Raw genomic sequence first — 19,403 nt, 5'->3', positions numbered from 1 at the left:
TGCAGGCGAGAGTGCTGCATCGCAGAAAATAACGCAGAATCGCGCTACGCTACAACATAACAGAATTATCCAAAGGCATTTCATGAATCCACTATCCGGAGGGCCGCTAAGCATCCGACTTCAAATTGAGCAAACTTACGTATTCATATGAACAAACGGAGAGAGAAAAGGACGTGGAAATGGAATCTATGGGACACAGTACTTACCACCAAGTGCAACGTGCAATTCTTGTTGTCTTCAAATGAGCAGTTGTGCGCGCAGCGCAGCTTATGCACTTGTCGATTCGAAGATGCCTATCTAGAAACTATCTAGGAGTCGACAGTCAGCGCTCGTGTCGTCTCGTTCTCTCGTCAGGTTCTAGTTTTTTGCGCTGTTTTCCGTTTGTAAACATCTAGCTCTGCCACTGTCCTAATCCTTCTCTAACCTGACACCTCAGCTCTGTTCTCTTCTTCTTATCATAGTGTTTTAATAACCGCTTACCGCAGATCGTTTCTCAGATTTCTTTAGTACGCCGTTATGAAGGAAAAACAGCACAGAAAGACGGGATGAGAAATAACACGACGGCACAACGCGCTCTCTAGAAAGTCGTTTTTATCTCGCCATAAGTGAAATATATATAGCTGGAAAAACATCTAAACAACAAAAACACAATATAAACGTTGATATAGAATGTGCAATCATTGCAGGCGCTGTATCACAATCACCTGCACGAGTGCTGTTTTTTTTCGTCTTAAATAAGATGAACCAACTTGCCCAAGTCTCCACCTTAACACAGTTAATTAGTACACCGGTGGTTTGCACAATGCTGTGAATTCGCTTGCCAAAGATGATGCGATGTTAGCAGGTGGCAAATCGCTCACGCTCGCCTGTTGCGGCTTCAGCGATGCAAGCCTTCTATGCTACATGCTTATATCCCGTTGGAGCGACCTTGAAAATGTGACGTACGTTTTATATCGCTGGCAACATCTTGTCTAATAATGTGGTCTTATTTGATGTTCCAAACTGCTGGCTTAAATATTCGACCTACATGCCTCTTGACTGGCCAGACACCCGACGTCGCTCTTCCCGGTTTTATTTGGTCAGCTGAGGTTTACAAGCCAGTCTCCCGGCAGTATTCTATTCTTCAGCAATTCTGTTCGCAACTCCCCCCCCCCCCCCCCACTTCCTGCTCCCACTTTCAAAGCAGCGAGTGAATTAACTTCATTCGTATCTACGGCCAGCTGCTAGTCACAGTCGTGAACACGTTTTAGACATAATCTCTAGCTATGGCCTCAGTTGTACCGCAGGAAGGCACTCACCTGATACACCAGTCTGGTAAGTGGGTACTGACCGACTTCATCGTCTGTCATATTGCTGAACGGATACATGAAGAGCAGCCGCAGTTCGTCGATCTGGGAGCCGGATATATGTGTGGAAGAAGGGTACAACTAAATTTCCGCGCTTACGCATCGCCGTTAGGCAAAAGACAAATAAATGCTTCTATTGAAAACGCTACGACCGGGGAAAACCGAAAATAGTTGTCCAAAGGACGTCCTCTGGTCATACTCCAATGTAATTTATATTTCAAACCTTTAACACGAAATTCAGCTACAAAAAGACCCGCGTTATCATCAGCCCAACAACGTCCACAGCAGGACAAAAGCGATCTTTCCCTTGCCCAGCGATCTTCCATTAACCTTGTCAGCTGCAGCCACCTCATCCCCGTAAACTTCCTAATCTCATACGACTGCCCCCTGCTAAGTCTGCCTTTTCTTGTAATCCATTCCGTTTCCCTCAAAGGTGCACTAAAGAGCAATCTGAACTCGTCTTTTTACCATGGAAATTCTATCTAGACGTTCCAGGCATTCTTAGAAACTTCGAATTATTGTTCTGTGCGGCCGATTGCCTTAATTAAATCGAATTAAGCGTCCCGGCTCCCGCCTTTTTTTCGAACTCAACGAGGTAGGCAGGCGGAGTCAACAAACGCGTGGAGTGCCTTTCAGCCAGCCGAGTGGCGGCTCCGCTTTCGTTTTTATCTTGTTTTTGTTTTTACGTTTAAGTGAATAAACAGTTTCAGTAACAGACAATATAGCCACAAATTAGGCCGACGGAAATAAAAATACACGTGCACTCTTTGATTTTCGTATCCCTCCGCCGATGGCATAGCGGCAAGCCGCCTCGTGACTGCTTGACGCGTTGGTTGACTCCTCCTACCTACCGCGTTGAGTTCAAAAAAAGGGCGGGAGCCGGGACGTTTAATCGATTTAATTACGGCAGTTGACCGCACAGGACACTAATTCGAAGTTTCTAAGAATGCCCGGAACGTGGGTATAGAGTTCCCGCGGTAAAAAGACGAGTTCAGATTCCTCTTTAGTGCACCTTTAACGGCCATCCGTTGCCTAGCCTTCGCACTGCACGTGCCCTGTCCATGTCTATTCCATTTTCTTCATTTCAGGTAGGTACCATTAACTCACGTTTGTTCCCGACGCACTCTGCTTCCCCCCCCCCACCCCCCCCCCCCACCCCCGTCTCTTAACCTTACACGTGTCATTTTTATTTCGATAGCTCGCTGCGCTGTCCTGAAGTCTATCATGCGCTTTTAGCTTCGTAACTAGATGGCGCCGTAGTGTTTTGAATTTCTTGGATGGAGGGGTAACATTGTCTACAAAGAATTTTGTCGACGAGGTGCACGCCACTGCGACTTAAAACTTTTGATGTAGAAACTAAAATGGACGCAACTATATATTAAAGATATCTTATTACTGTCTGGCGGGTGAGATTTATATTAGCTTTTTCTTACAGCGCATTTGCCGACGTGCAATCGCCATCGCGCTCGTTGATCACGGTTTCCAGCATCGGGATACATATAAACGGGGGCGCATGCAGGGATTTAAAAATTCTCGGTAAAAATTTCCTATTGTGTTTCCAAGAAACCCGTTGCGAAATCTAACGTCTAAAACAGCAAACTTTTCTTTGTGCCGAAAAAAATTGAGTGTTCGGTCCCATCAAAGGCCCCAGGCGGTCTAAATTATCCGGAGTCCTCCCCCGCGGCGTTCCTCACAGCCTGAGTCGCTTTGGGACCTTAAACCCCATAAATCAACCAAGCCATCTAAGGTTGCTATTATTACATCAGCGGTTGCTTAATTAGTAAATACCTTGTGAGCAACGAACAGTAAATAATCGGTATCGGCCACAATCGAATCCCGGCCGTGCTGACCGCATCTCTGTGGAGGCTAAATGCAAAAGCTCTTGAGTACTATCCGGCGTCAGTGCACCTTGAAGAACCCCACGTGTTCGCAATTAATCTGTAGCGGTGCACTACGGGATATACCTCTTAGCCCGCATGCAGCATCGGCACGTTCAAACAAACATGCTACTACTACCGTATATTACGTTGCTGTCCGCCACTGGTGGCGGTAAGGGCTTAATTGTCCAGTGTATCTTGTGCGGGATTCCGCTTGGTGCTTCTTTTGAAGTGCACAAGCGAGATGCAAATGCGCAACATCGGATTCGTTGACTTGGCTAAGGCTAATATTCAACCAGGAAAAGATAAGGAATGCTGATGCACATAACATGGCGGAAACGTTCGAAAGCACTTGGAAGTAAGACAGCAAGCATTGTGCATAGCGGTGGCTTAACGTCACTAATAATAAATTTGCTGTCGCGAATGTATTGGGTCCATACTACCAGGGAAAGTAGGGGCAGATGTAATGCGGGGTTAGTGCACCACCGAGATAAAATATTATAATGCGTAAGAGGAAAATCGTTCCACTCACCCTGCGGATCATGAATTCTTGGAGCTCGGGGCTTGCGAAGGATGCGTTACGCATGAACAACTTGGAGTACTCAATAAACTTGGCGTACAGCTCCTGTGAGTACGGGCAGAAAAGTGGGATAGGGAAACAGGAGTGGCGAGTTCATTTTGAAAGGTGCAAAAGAGTGTGCATGGGTAGCCATAACGATTGTTAGATTTTCATTAGAATCCAATTTTAATGCGATCGCATTAGAACTCCCATGGGGCCAAATGCAACGTCGGTAATAAAATTCGAATATTGGCTGAGGAAAGCGACGTCACAAGATCAGATCATTCCCATTGGCTGAAGGAAAGTGACGTCAGCGGACGGGAGCATTACGATTCGCTGGAGAGTAGTGACGCCGTCAGACCGGAAGGGATGTCACCTCCGGTTAAAGCAGCGACAGACGCCAATGCTATCGCATTGCCAACACAATGTACTTAGGTGTCCCTCAGAATTTTTTTTTTTAGTCAACGTCTCCAATGTTAGCTCCGAAACACAGAACGGTTACCGTGTATCTTACGCTTACGATAAACGTTAAAATTACTTGTGTGAATTATTTTGCTCTATTTATTTGTTTTTTTTTCGATGGTTTGGCAAAAGGCTAAGATTTGTTGCTTTGTTTGCCCCACTGCAAATACGCGTGCTCGACAGCCGAAGTAAACCCGCTCCAAGATCCAGAACAAATGAAACGCGAACAGGACAATTAAAACGTTAATAGGAGAATATGAATATTTTAACTCTCGAATAAAGCCTGGACTCCATGTACGCGAAAACTCACGCGAACGCGAAGGCGACGGCGGCAAGCGACGAGCGACGCCGTCGCGCGAAGCAAAATGCATGTGTCGCTTGCCGTGTCGCTCGGATCTGCATCCAAAGAAAATTTCGCTCGTCGCCCGGAAGTCCCCCACGCGACTGGCCAATCAGAGCCCCCCAAAGCCGTTTCCGGTTTGTCCACGGTTTCTCACGGGCACATCTCACGAAACCAGCCCGTCGTCTTGGTCATCGCCACCGTCGAGAAAATATTTGGTTTTGTAGCTGAGAGGCAGACCCGCGCGATTTAAATAATTAAAACAATCTACTTGTTGGGTGCGGAGGGCTAACAGCATTTGGAGCGGGCTACGCGAGCGGGCGTACTGCAGGGAGAGATGCGTGTCGAGCCGCGGGTACCGGCGCTCGATCCACCGTGCCGCTGCGCTCCAACTGTGCAGAAACACTGGCGGCGCGCATTTTCAGTGGTATATTATAGTTTGCTCACTTACAGTCAGGTTCAGGTGACAGTTTATGGGAGTGTTTTTACTAAGCCGGAGTGCACAGGCACCGAACGAAAGCACACCTCCCCCGTGAACCCGTGATGTGACTTCGTCTCCGCAAGCACGCCTTTGGCTAACACCACTGCCGCTACACCGCTGCCGTAGAGGAAATATTCCTTTGGCCCTGACTATGAGTGAGGCACACTCACAAAATTTTAAGAGAGAGAACAGGTTACGGGCGTGTTTCTAAGCTTGAGTGCGCAAAGCACGGAATCCGCTGCGCACGTCGCGGGTTCGCGTCGCCTGCCGCCTTCGCTTGCATGGAGGTTGCCCACAAGCGACAGAGCGAACGCCAGCCGTCGCCGCCGCCGTCGCCTTCGCGTTCGCGTGAGTTTTCGCGTACATGGAGTCCAGGCTTAACAGATGCCTGCGTGGTCAAGCGCGATGACCGGTTCTAAAAAGTACTCACGGACGCCATTCGTATTTAAGTTATTGCAGTTGCGTTTGATTTTCCTACTTCAATTTTCCAGTTAACATTTCATTCTTCCTGGAAAACGTCATGCGGAACCTTTGACAGCGCCTCATGCCAAAGGCACCGTCTTTGCCAAAGTAACCGAGCTTCCTAATCGGCGGCCGGAACGCGCTCAGTGCCCAGCGGTGGCGCTGCGGTCACCGGTACTGGCCCTGCTCCCCTACTGGCTGGCGTGAGCCTCCGCCAGCGCTCCAAAGGCGCGAAATCGCTGGCCGCACATGCTGCCTGCTTACTTCTTATTATTGAAGGAAGGAGAGTGAGGGCGAAGGTTAACCTCAGCCGGTTTACACTCGCAGCCGGGCAGCTGCGGTCAGCGCCGATGACCGCAGCGCTGTCGCTCGGCACCGAGCTCGCTCCCGCCGACATCATGGCAGCTCGGTTACAATTAACGCGACAGCGTTAAGGAACTCGTGAGGTGGAAAAGTCAGAGTCATCGTCGCCACAGGGCTGCCGCGGCTCTGTCGCGTCGTTCGTGCCTGAAAAAATGCCAGGAGCACCAGCGGCGGAGGCCTTGCGCAGCTGCTGCGTCAACGCGAGGAACCGGCACCGCCCGCCTTCCCCGCGCAATGCAACAAAACTTAATTTCAAACGCAAATTAATTTTAAATTATCCAGTTTCGTAGCATCACCCCGGGTGATTCCTTGGGGCAACCTTGCGCGAGTAGCGTCACGAGCAGCACGCCCGTCGATATGTACTCAGCCAATGCTGTAGGAGAAAAAAAAATCCACCTTGTTTTTGGTCATTTCAGACAAATAATAATGAAAGCTGTAATCGGGGAAAACTTCTTGTGGCAATGCAGCAGAGGCTAGACAGGAAAGGGAAGGAGACAGGCCTTTGTCCCCGTGCCCTGGGGAGTGGGCTCCTCAGCCATAGCGAACCCTCTGCAACTTCCCACTTGCACACCTCAGCTCCCCTAGCCCGAACAACGCAAAGCGTCCCCCCCCCCCCCCACCCACCACGGGGCCAAAGGCCCGTCTATTTTCCTTTGCTGCCTAGCCTCTTCTGTATTACTAAGAAAAATTGTCAAGTTTATTTCAGCTTTTGTCGTACAAAAACCGTGGGTGACGAAAAAAAAGCGGTTCGCAATGATCGCTTGACAAGCTTCGTCACCCGTAGAAGTCGGCAACATTAGCAGAGACAGTTACACAGCAAAATCATTATATATTGTTAGAGAAAGAAGAAAAAATAATAAATGACAGGTAAACACATTTCAACACAGTAACAAAATACAACCTAGTCAATGAACAGTTCCCGAAGTGCAGAAGAAGTCATTTTTGTTAAATTGCTATAGAGAGGGGTGTTCAAAGACTTCGGAAGAATATATTTTAACATCGCACAACCGTAGTTTGTTCTGCATCTGGGTATTTCAAACATTCCATCGTCTCTTGTTGCATAAGGTGTGGCATATGGTACAAGAGGAACAATGCGGCTCAAAAAATGGTCATTTCATGCCGTGATTTTTTTTTTTATAAAAGCAGGCAAACCTGTAATCAAATAGCTTATTAACCAGAATAGCTTTATACCTTCGTCTTATGCCCGGCTATATCCCTTGCAGTGCGTCCTGTTTTCTAGTTCGTTGTCCCTTGATTAAGACCCCGGTGTGGCGATTCAACGCGCAATACAGATCTTTATGGCGGTCTCCGTGAGGTCAACAGTTCTTCTGCCGTGAAGTCATACTTTTACCGAAACCCAGTTTCGGTTTCCGTTTCCTTCTTTTTGCTCTTTCATAATTTTTTTCCCTTATTATTTTTAAAAAGCGTCGATCTCAACTGAGCTAGGGAAGTCAAAGAAATTCAACGTAGTAGTCAGCTCGCAACATTCGAATATCTTCCGGAGTTGACGTGCACAGCATGCCTATTGAATACCCCAAAGTCTCGAGTCACTCTACCTCTCTTTCTAACCGCACTGTTTCATTTTGACGCGGCTCGTATGCGCGCATTTCAAAGGATGCAGTGCCTCTCGGGAATGAAAAAGAAATTGGAGGGGACACTTACGCTCCACCTTAATTGCAGGTATGACACGATAGCGTAATGTGTTTATTCCCAGATATGCAGGAGGTCATTCTGTACTTTACATTCGTAGATCCCTGGGAGCCCTCATTCCCCTCCTGGCGCGGTGGTGCAGCGGTGAAGAGGGCTCACCAGCTACGAGGCAACTCAGATTTGAAATTTTTCGGTCGATAGATGGCAGCACTTAACTACCACAAAAAAGGAGGGAACTTCTATTCCCCTCCAGGTGTGTAAATTCTACCGCGACACCCCCTTGACCGCTTCACGGAAGTAGTAGTTCTTCCGCGAACAAAGTAGGGCCGAGAACTTTCTTTGTATATCCTGCCAAAGCTGGAAATAAGAATAACCCCTCTCAAGCGGTGGTGGTCAGAGAATGGACCTTTTTCCAGTAACCCACCACACAGCTGACACAACGAAAAATACATTTTTGAGTTTGGGTCCCCCTAAGCTCCCTCGAATTTAACTGCCACCTGCCACGGCGAGCAGTTTACTCGCTATACGGTGGACAGGTTTTGATGAGCCACAGTGTCACGTGATCTGCCTCCTAGGTTGCCCTCTGGGGACCACAACGCCGACGCGGCGTGCATGTTCTTGGCCACGAAGACTGACGCACCACGAAGGCCGACGCACAGCGAGGGCTCGCGCCTTACGCACCACATAGGGCCGAAACGACAATGTGTCGTTCGTGGACGCAGCGGAATACCGGCAAACCCAGAGAAATGTGTTTACCCTGGTCGCGGTGAACGGGAACGGCGCCCAGTTGGCGGCCGCGTCGATAGAAGCCACCTCCTCCGAGACGGCGGAGGAAGCGGCAATAGCATTAGCTATAGCGAACACGCGTGCTGATATTATATTCAGCGACTCCAAAACAGCCACTCGCAAATTCGCGAGGGGCCGTATCCCATCTACCTCACTTCTTAATCCTTCAGAAAACTCCCTTCCGATTAGAGAACTTGAATTGATCTGGGTCCAGGCCCACTTATCTAATCTGGGGAACGAGGCAGCTCACGCGCAAGCTCGAGGTTTCGTCGGCCGGGCAGTGAGCACGACCTCTGACTAGAATTCCACTAGGGACGGGTTGATCTCATTTCAGGACATCACCCATCACTTCAGGCTGGAGAGGCGCGCATATCCCCATCCCTACAAACCGTTAACAAAAGCGCTGGAAGTTACCTGGCGCCGACTACAAGCACGCTCCCTTCTGAATCCGGCAGTGCTTGCACTCACGTACCCTGGCCAGTACGACCCAAACTGCCATAAATGTGATGAATTAGCAACATACGACCACATTCTCTGGAACTGCGCAAATGATCCGCCTCCGGCGTAGTTGATACAGCTCCCTCCTCCTGAGCGGTGTGAGGCCGTGATGGTCAGCTCGGACCCTAACATTCAATTACGGGCAATCGAGCGGGCCAATGAGGTCGCCGCCAGCCATGGGCTAGCGGCCATCTAGTATGTGTCTCCTGCAACCTGGTCTCGACGCAATAAATGTTTTACAATCCAATCCAATGTCGACGCCGACAACGCCGACACCGGATATTCCTTCGGCTCGTTTTGAACCAGTTAGTTGTCCATTTTGTGCCTATTTTTGTGCACGCAATCTTGGAGGTACCATGACGGTGCCGAAAAGGGCTAGCACTACCGCGTTTTGTCTCCCTGCGTGGCGGTAAAAAGCGGGAAGGAGGTTGTGCCAACCCGACTCGGCGCTGTCATGGCACCGAATCAGCAGCAACGGTTTGCGTCTAGCTTCAAGCGCTGAAAGCTTCTAGAACAGACCTTTATGTAATTCTGAACCCCCTGACCTTAAAAATAGTAAATTTGAGTTTTATGCTAATGAGGTCACCAGGGTAACGCCACAGGTCACGAAATCACATGTTCAGCCTAACAGCGGTAAACCCTCAAGATGGGTGTCATAATGGCTTCCACCAAGGTTAGTAAGAATGCAGATAACGGTGTACGTAGGAGCGTGGCCCCGCTTTAGCATTGATGTCAGCACAACCATGCGGTGCAGACGGCAGAACACTTGTCTAGAACGACCAAAATGTGCGTTTCGCAGCTCCCAAAGCAAAAAATGACGATGGAATTCTTTGAGCTTAACTGCACATGTTTATATCAACACCATTTTTAGCCAAATGTTATCGCTAGATGTCGCGTGCTCAGCCCTACACACGCCAAAAACGTGTTCTAGAGAAACGTTTTGTACCCTGCGGTTGAGCTTTTTGGCCGTTCCTAAGAGTTCCTACACTACAAGAAGGCCTCTCAAACAAAGCGTTTCTGCAACGCTTTTCTCCAATCGTGCGGTTATGGCGGGGCCTCTCCAATTTCAATAAGGTCGTGCCACGCTAAGGTCACTGGAATGCTTGTAGGGCGCCTCAATACTACTTCCTTTGGTACCCAAGCACACTGCGCCAAGCGTGCTCACCCTGCCCCTGGCGGCGGCGTCGTCCGTGTGCAGCATGGCCCGCACCCGGTCGAAGGCGAACGGCCGCACCTCGGTGTCGAAGAGCGTTAGACAGCGCCGCTCGGCGTGCGCCTTGCCAAGGATTCCGCCCATCAAGACCAGCACGGCGGTGGCCGCCGGCTCGATGCCCGTCGCGAGAGCGATACGAGCCGCCAGGTGGAGCCACATGTGAACGCGCAGCGTGTCGTATCTCGTGCTTGCATGACTGCACAAAAGGGTCGTTATATCTCGGTGAGCTTCTGAACTCAGAAGGGTATATGCTTGGGATTGTTGGTTCATAACTTCAAGGCCGTGCGTTGTCCGTCTTTCTGTGTCCTCGTTTCTTTGCGCTACGTTTTTTCACCTTGAAGTTCTGAACTCAACCGACGCGTGCAATGCTTTTGGCCCCCGTTCTCGGCAAACACAATATCGTCTCGAAACTCCGCGAAAGCCGCCGCTGAAGCCGCAGCTGAAACTGTCGGAAACTTTCCACATTTTCTTCCAAATGGTACCCAGCAGAAAAAGACTGCAGAGGGCACTGAAGGATACTTACGTGCTTTGAATGCGAAAGCATTATTGTTGTATTTTCATTTAATTTTATTGTTTTATTTTCATTTTATTTTATTTTATTTGAATTTAATTTTCTAAATACAGTTTCGTAAGGGAACGCGCATACTAGGTTTATCTTTGTTCGACCAGACGCAACGTGGTTTTGTGGTCTGCCAGCGAAGTCAACTGGGACAAATCTTTGCGACTCTGGCACGGTGTTTGGAGCAACACACCTCCGCTTTTTCCAAATATGTCGTGGTATGTTACTCCTACCAGGTACCTCGGAGCACCGCTTGAACCCTACAAGGATGATTGGACTGATGAGTACATACGTGTACGGTCGGGAACACGTACACGTACACCGAAGTACGTGAACAGCTAAGTGGGGTGGCCTTGATTTGTCAATGTTTTGGCGCTCAACGGTGTGTAATTTGTTCACTGCTGCAAAAGTATGGCATCTATTTGCAAGCGCTATCCATGTCAAGAGTTCGCGTAGAGAAAGTGCACAGAGTGCTCGCTATTTTTGCGTGGCGTTCGGCTTAGGCGAGAACCTGTCGAGCTAGATTGTTTCTCTCAGTGAAAAGTTGAGAGCTCGGTTTGGCCCATTTATTTCTGTGACAAATAATGTCCAGGCTCATGCTCCTGCGATATCGAAGTGATTCTTTTCTTCGTACGTATCTCCGAGTTCGACTGTGGCATGACTTACTTGATTTTTTGGTGTCGTCTAGAAGCACCAAACGCAGAAGACTTAGCGGGTTGTTGCGCAAAGTTGTGGCAGGTTTTAATATAAATAATGTTAGGTTCTCACCGGAATAAAGTTCTGTGGCCTGAAAACAACTCAAGAAGGACTTGCTTGATGTAATGTTACCGGTTCCTGTTTTATCGTTCCTTATACTCGGGCGGGTAAGGACGTCTTAAAAAGAGCTAGAAGTATGCCAGTCCGCTCGTCAGCAAGGAGTTTCTTCTGAATTTTACATAGCGGTAGATTGCCTGTTAAACCATGATTGAGAGAAAAATACTTGCTTGTCCCATGGTCGGTTGACTGCCTAATATGCCGTAAACCGGAAACCATAATCACATTTTCTCTACTAGGACGCAGTACCCCTCTGGGGCACCTTCCAGCGGACTTTAAAAAAAGACCTACCAGCCATGGCTTGTGGTATATTGTTTCTACCTGTCGATAATGAAGGGGGTTTGCCATACGACTTATTAATGTTGCTCTGCCTCCTCAGTGTATTGAAAAAGAGAATGGCTGTAAGCAACGCTGATGTGGATGCTCACTCAGCGAGGGAGTATTTCATCGAAAGCGGGGAATACCAAAAAGTACTTTACAACGCTCAGAGCGAACAATTTGAACGGATGCCAGGGTTGAGTGATCTAACAAACCTAAACCGTTTTTGAATCACAGCGCAGCCTCAATTGCGGCTGCCACTTTTAATATTATTCAATTGTTATTTTGCCCAGCTACTAGTGTAATGTGACATTCCTTGTGTGCTGCGAGGTTCCGCGTTCCACGGCGCGGCATAGACGGAGACCCAGATGACAGCGGCATCATCAATTACCCAGCCATGCACTTTGAGTGACGACCAGAACGAAGGGACCCGCCGCCGTGACAGCGGCATCATCAATTACCCAGCCATGCTCTTTGAGTGACGACCAGAACAACCGGACCCGCCGCCGCCGCCGCGGGGAAACAGGCTTTATCCTCCCCAATTTGCGTGGCCGTTCCAGGTGCGGCCCTCCCGGGCACATTCCAGGACAAGGGAGCTGTCAGCGGGCCAGAGCGCGCCGTACCACAGCCGACGCTATGCGCTACCGCGAAGACAACATTCTTTCCCTCCTTCCCCTTTCGACGTGGGCTATCGCCGGGAAGGCACCCACAGCTTCCCGCCGTGCCTCGTGAACAAAAGCGCATTCCCAGAAGGGCCGTGACGGACACCTGTCATGGCGGACAGGCAGTACTCGCCAAGAATGTGGAAAGACAGGCGCTAGTGAATTAGCTCCGAAGAGAGAGCCTGTGTATACTCTCACTTGAGAGAGAGTGGTGGCGTTTTTGTTGTTTATTTAGTTTGTATTGTTAACAGACTCTGGGTTCGAGGCTAAGCCCAACCCAAGGGGTTGTCCCCATCCCGCATGTTATTTTGGATTGGAGAATTGATGCTTTGGGCGGGCCACTGGAAATGACCGCCCTTAGTCCTTTGTTAATCAAGTGCTTAAAAGCACATGTAAACGGATGCAGGCCAGGCTGAGCTGGGGCTCCATGCTTAGCATGTAATGTGATGCTACTTAGGCACTAACCTGCCCGGTCGATGAGTAAAGTAGTGCAAAGTTTGTTCTTTTGTAAATTCAGTTCTGCTTTTTCCAATTTAACTCTCTGTATATGTATGTTGTAAAATTATGCTCTGCTGTCATCATCTACAAGCTCGCCTCCTGTTCATCTTCCAAGCCGAACGACACTAGAGGAAGGGTTTGTGAACCATCCTCGAAGAAACGGACGACTATTGAAATTCTACTGCATACACGCTCAGGACGACATCGTTCGCCAAGAGGGCCTTCAGCGCCGAAGCCCGACGGCGTGCAGCTTCTGCCAGCAACCGCTCGAGCCCAACTCCGGAGCCACTCCATCGCCCCCATGAAGTCGTCGGCACGTAAGCTCGGACGCCCCAGCCTCTGATGTATAATCTTAATCATGTGTAATTATTGAATATACCTGTTTGTTTAAACTGAGCCATACGGTGTCTCTTTGCCTCTCCGTCCCGTGTGGACCTGCGCATTATGGGGGTCATCACAGTAATCTTTTTTTATCCTGAACGAGAAATGAAGAAAAAAATGTCAGTCGATTTGGGTAATTAGGCCAAATGCGGATATGTGTGCCAGCATGACGTCAGTTGTCGGTTGGAGCTACGACCTAGTAGGTGGTACCAGGCTACCACCTAATTACCACCCCAACTTCTTCCGTTTATCTAATCTAGAAGCATCATTCGAATCACGTTCCTCTCATAACGCTGCTTTTTATTCCGCTTAGCTCGATGCGTTTAGGTACGGTGCCGCCCAGTTAGCGCGACAGGTTCTCGTCTGGTTACCACCGGCTACACCTTGCTAATAAGCCACTCGGTGGGCAGGTGAGCAGTGGCGCATTGGCACAAGGCCGGTACTAGGGCAAGTGTTGCCATCGGTGGGACTTGGGTTGCTTCGGTTTTGTTGCGACCCAGGTTGCTCTTGATGGGAAGCCTCTCACGATTAAATGGGCTGCCGCCTGACACGGGTGGGCAGATTGCCCCCGCCCGGTGGACAGGTGAGCAGCCAGCCACAAAACCAGTTACAGACAGACATGCTGCAGCCTGTTGTCGAAGCCTTGCTTAAAATCATGTTTAGAAACTGGTGGGGACACTTAAGCTCCGCCTTAAGGGTATGATGCGATACCGTAATGAGTTAATCAACATATATGCAGAAGGTAATTCTCTACTTTACATTTATAGATCCATGGCTGTCCTCACACCCCGCATGGCGCAGTGGTGCAGCGGTTAAGCGATGCGCGACTGCCCTGCGATGGCAGGTGCCCCCAGCGGTGGGCCTTGTGAGACCCAGGTTGCTCTTCCCGAGCGACCAGTCATTAGCTGCCACTTGTCACAGTGGGAAGTTTGCTCATGCTCACTATCCGATGGGCAAGTTGTGATGACGCCACAAGGTCACGTGACCTAGGTGGCCCACCGGCCTCCTAGGTTGCTCTCCAAGGGGCCACCTGTTAGAGCAATGCCCGTGATTTTTCGCTCACAAAACCGACAACGCCGATACCAGGATTTCAGGTGAACGGGATCTTTAACGCTATCGTGTTAATATGATGTTGGCATCAGAGTACCCTAGCAGGCACGGAAAGATGGAAGTTCGGAATCCGGACGGCGAGCGCGGAAAGTGCGAAGTGTGGCCTAACATTAATATGACTGGGTCAGGTTGTATATGTATGCGGCGAGCATTGGGCCGCTTTTCTCTGTTGGCGTCAGCGAAGCCGTCCCGCGTTCATACTATAATTAGGTGGCATGAAGCAGCCGTTGCAGATCAGTCGAGCGTTGCAGTACACCGACGGCAAACTCACGAATGCATTCCCGGCTGCGTTTCGATGGAGGCGAAACGCATTTGCGCCCGTGGGCTGTGCGATGTCAATGCACGTCAAAGATCCCCAGGTGGTCGAAATTATTCCGTAGCCCTCCACTACGGCACCTCTTGTTTTCTTTCTTCTTTCACTCCCACCTTTATCTCTTCCTTTACGGCGCGGTTCAGGTGTCCGCCGGTATGTGAGAGAGATACTGCGCCATTTCCTTTCCCCAAAATCCAATTTTCAATTTGTTTCAATACCAGATTTCGTAGACGGGTCTTACATTTGAAATCGTTTCGTCAGGCGGCGATGTCCTACTGCTGTCGAGCGCATAGATGCGGTGGATGATAGTACCATGTATTAAAGATGACAGCTAGATTGTGATGATCTTCCCCTCTGTGTCAATGTGGTACGAACGCTTCCGCCTGTGCGGTCCCTAAAAGTACACCAGAAGGTACCAGCACTGTGGTACCCAGAAAAGCGATACCTGCACACTCTTCCGTGTGTCGTGGCAGTGTAGCGTCATTGATTCTGGACACAATCCCTAGCAAGTGCAGTTCTTGTATAGACGTACCTGTCACATTCTCTTCATTGTTGCAGTGATGGCCGACCGAGTGAACACTGGATAGACCGCACTCGTGTATGGGCCGCTCCTCCAACTTGGGAGTCGATATTGTCACGTAGTGGTGACGGCAGTCGAAGCAGCGATGAAGACGGACGAAAGGGTCTTCTAAAAGAACTGTTTATTGGGCTGACTTGCACCCAAAATGGACTGAATCACTCGGCGGCGGCGAAGCGACAAGCGTGCTCGGCGGTAGTCGAACAGAATGCCCGCCGCTGTCGGCCGTGCTCAATTTAAAGCTGATAGCGAACATTCGAGATAAAGGGCACAAAGTTACTAGAACATTCCGGAACAACGTAGAATCAGCTTTGCCTGGCTGCGATCAATCGAGATAAATCTAGTCGCGTCTTGCGTCGCAAACAAAGCGATAAGGTGGTGTCGCGGCAGATTTGAAAAACGAACAAACACTGCAAATATTGGCGGCATTACTCCCCTCTCAAAGAAGCATCGACCCGATGCATTAAAACAAATAATGCGACTAGTAAGGAAAAAAAACGGATCTTGCGAAAATAGAGCATGGAAATGCAGCGGCCTTTAGCGCGCATAATACGGCTTCAGACGGACTACATGGACAACTTCTGGTCGTACGCGGCGTCGCTGGGATGCAGTCATTGCGTCAGGGATGACTTCATAATCCAGTTCACCCAGCCGACGAAGAACCTTGTACGGGCCGAAATAGCGGCGCAAAAGCTTTTCACTCAATCCACGGCGGCGAATGGGCGTCCACACCCAGACTTGGTCTCCTGGCTTGTATTCCGCGTTGCGTCTTCGTAGGTTGTAGCGTCTGGCGTCGGACCGCTGCTGATCTTTGATCCGTAATCGGGCAAGCCTTCGAGCTGCTTCTGCGCGTTGAAGGTAGGCGGCAACGTCGACGTTCTCTTCTTCTGTAACGTTGGGCAGCATGGCGTCTAGCGTGGTCGTGGCATCCCTGCCATGGACGAGCCTAAAAGGCGTCATCTGGGTGGTCTCCTGCACTGCGGTGTTGTAGGCGAAGACGACGTAAGGCAGGATGACATCCCAGGTTTTATGTTCGGCATCGACATACATAGCGAGCATATCGGCGATGGTTTTGTTCAGGCGCTCGGTCAGTCCGTTGGTCTGCGGATGGTATGCAGTTGTCCTCCGGTGGCTGGTTTGGCTGTAGCGCAGGATGGCTTGCGTGAGTTCCGCCGTAAATGCTGTTCCTCTGTCCGTGATGAGCACATCGGGGGCGCCGTGTCGAAGAAGAATGCACTCCACGAAAAATTTGGCCACTTCTGCTGCTGTTCCGTTCGGTAGGGCTTTCGCCTCGGCGTAGCGGGTCAGGTAGTCGGTCGCTATGATGATCCACTTATTTCCAGATGTTGACGTTGGAAAAGGGACAAGCAAGTCCATGCCAATCTGCTGAAAGGGTCTTGCGGGAGGTTCAATGGGGTTCAGAAATCCTGCTGGTCGTGTGGGAGGAGTCTTTCGTCGCTGACAATCTCGGCATGTTTTCACATAGTGTGCGACATCGGCAGACAGTCGGGGCCAGTAATACTTGTCTTGAATGCGGCGGAGGGTGCGAGTAAACCCGAGATGTCCAGCTGTCGGCTCGTCGTGTGAAGCCTGTAGAACTTCTTCGCGGAGACAAGTAGGTACAACAAGGAGGTAGGCTGTTTTGTTCGCTGTAAAGTTCTTCTTCACAAGGACCTCATTCTGCACACAGAAAGAAGACAGTCCTCGCTTGAATGAAGCGGGGGGTGAAGAAACCTTGCCTTCCAGGTACTCGATGAGGCCTTTTAGGTTGGGGTCCGAGCGTTGCTGCTGAGCAAAAGAGCTTGCGCTGATGGGTCCCAGGAAGGCGTCCTCATCGTCGTCCAGCGGCGGTGCATCTACAGGGGCTCGTGAGAGGCAATCGGCGTCAGTGTGCTTGCGTCCGGACTTGTAAACGACGGTGACGTCAAACTCCTGGAGACGCAGACTCCATCGAGCGAGTCGGCCAGAGGGATCCTTCAAATTGGCAAGCCAGCAGAGCGCGTGGTGGTCGCTGACCACCTTGAATGGCCGTCCGTAGAGGTAGGGGCGGAATTTCGACGTAGCCCAGATGATGGCAAGGCACTCCTTCTCAGTGGTCGAATAGTTAGCCTCGGCCTTGGAAAGGGAACGGCTAGCGTATGCGATGACCTTCTCCAGCCCGTCACTTTTTTGAACGAGAACGGCGCCTAGTCCCACGCTGCTTGCGTCGGTATGAACTTCAGTATCGGCGTTTTCATCAAAATGCGCAAGGATCGGTGGGGACTGTAAACGACGCTGAAGTTCCTTGAAGGCTTCTGCTTGCGGCGCTTCCCATTTAAACGGCACGTCTGCCTTCGTCGGTTGGGTCAGGGGCTCGGCGATGCGCGAAAAGCTTTTCACAAATCGTCGGTAATATGCGCATAGTCCGAAGAATCTGGGCACTGCTTTCTTATCGGCCGGCGGGGGAAACTGTTCAATAGCAGCTGTTTTCTGCGTGTCTGGGCGTACTCCTTCCTTGCTAACTATGTGACCTAGAAACAGCAGCTCTTCGTAGGCAAAGTGGCATTTCTCTGCTTTCAAGGTTAGGCCAGACGACTTGATTGCGTCTAGTACTGTTCGAGGTTATTTGAGGTGCTCTTCAAAGTTCGAGGCGAAGACAACGACGTCATCTAAATATACCAGACAAATCAGCCACTTCAGGCCTGCCAGCACTGTATCCATTACTCGCTGAAACGTCGCTGGTGCGGAACAGAGACCAAATGGCATCACCTTGAACTCTAACAGCCCATCCGGAGTTATGAATGCTGTCTTCTCGCGATCTCTTTCGTCGACCTCAATTTGCCAGTAGCCGCTCTTGAGGTCCATCGATGAGAAATATTTGGTGTTGCAGAGGCGGTCCAGTGTGTCGTCGATGCGGGGGAGGGGGTAGACGTCCTTCTTTGTTATGTTGTTCAAGCGGCGGTAATCCACGCAGAATCGAAGTGCGCCGTCTTTCTTTCTCACTAGAACAACCGGTGCCGCCCATGGGCTGTTTGAAGGCTGGATGACGTCGTCGCGAAGCATTTCTTCGACTTGGTCCCGGATGGCTTGTCGTTCTCGCGGAGACACACGGTAGGGGCATTGACGGAGAGGTCGGACGTGTTGATCCGTTATAATGCGATGCTTGGCAATTGGCGTCTGTCGCACCTTCGGCGATGTCGAAAAGCACTCACTGTAGTTTTGAAGCAGATTGCAGATCTGGTCTTGTCTGTTCCGGTGCAGGGCTGGGTTGATGTCGAAAGTGGGCGAGTTCTCTTGGTCAGCCGGATCTTCTGCGGAGGGGTCGGAGAGGGCGAAGGAATCTCGTTTCAGATATTTCGTCGTAGAAAGCAATCGTCGTTCCTCTGTTAATATGCCGGTATTCTTCGCTGAAGTTAGTCAGCAGTACTTCGGCCTGGCCATTGCGGAAATGTGCGATGCCTCTTGCGATGCTGATTCCTCGGTCTAGTAGCAACTGCATGTTCCCCTCGATGATGGCTTCAGTGTTTATGGCTTTCGTGGCACCTACGGTCACGATAACGCTTGAACGGGGTGGGACGCTCACTTCTTCCTCCAGGACACTTAGGGCAACGTGATTTTCCCGAGTTTTCATCGAAGCGATGGCTTCGTCCGTCGAAAGCGTGATCAGCTTGGATCGCAGGTCGATGATCGCCTGATGCTCATTAAGGAAATCCATACCCAAGATCACTTCGCGGGAGCATTGCGGTAGCACAACAAAGGTCGCAGGATAGGTATGTCCTTTGACAGTCACTCGCGCTGCGCATCGTCCTGATGGCGTAATGAGGTGGCCCCCAGCGGTGCGAATTTGTGGGCCGTCCCAAGCCGTTGTGACTTTTCTGAGCTGCGCAGCGAATGTTCCATTCATCACCGAGTAATCGGCTCCTGTGTCGACTAGAGCGGTAACTTTCCGGCCGTCGATAGTCACTTCTAGGTCGGAGGTCCTGGCTCTTGCATTGCATGTCGCTCTCGGCGTCGGGTAACGGCTTCGTCGCGTATGCGAGTCACGGGTTGGGCGTGTGGTCAAAGCTCCTCTGGGTGGCGGCGTCGATTTCAAGGTAGCTTGCGTCGTGGTCGAGGTTCTCATTGTGTGCGGCGTCGGTGCAGCGAGTGTCGGTTC

The 19,403-nt window shown here is 50.4% G+C and overlaps 1 protein-coding gene across 1 annotated transcript in view; it reads right to left on the bottom strand.

Annotated features, from left to right (window-relative positions):
- Positions 1-19,403, bottom strand: part of LOC144119964 (uncharacterized) — a 94,347-nt gene that overhangs the window by 33,594 nt on the left and 41,350 nt on the right. Inside the window, exons 12-14 of the mRNA XM_077652460.1 lie at positions 9,990-10,233; positions 3,756-3,848; positions 1,299-1,391 (exon numbers count right to left, since the gene is read on the bottom strand). Of these exons, the coding sequence (XP_077508586.1) occupies positions 1,299-1,391; positions 3,756-3,848; positions 9,990-10,233 (430 nt within the window). The remainder of the gene's footprint in view (positions 1-1,298; positions 1,392-3,755; positions 3,849-9,989; positions 10,234-19,403) is intronic.

Source organism: Amblyomma americanum, chromosome 2, assembly GCF_052857255.1.
Source record: "Amblyomma americanum isolate KBUSLIRL-KWMA chromosome 2, ASM5285725v1, whole genome shotgun sequence".
Taxonomy (NCBI): Eukaryota; Metazoa; Arthropoda; class Arachnida; order Ixodida; family Ixodidae; genus Amblyomma; species Amblyomma americanum.
Note: the sequence above shows the minus strand (reverse complement) of the source record. Positions and strands in the feature narration are given on the sequence as shown.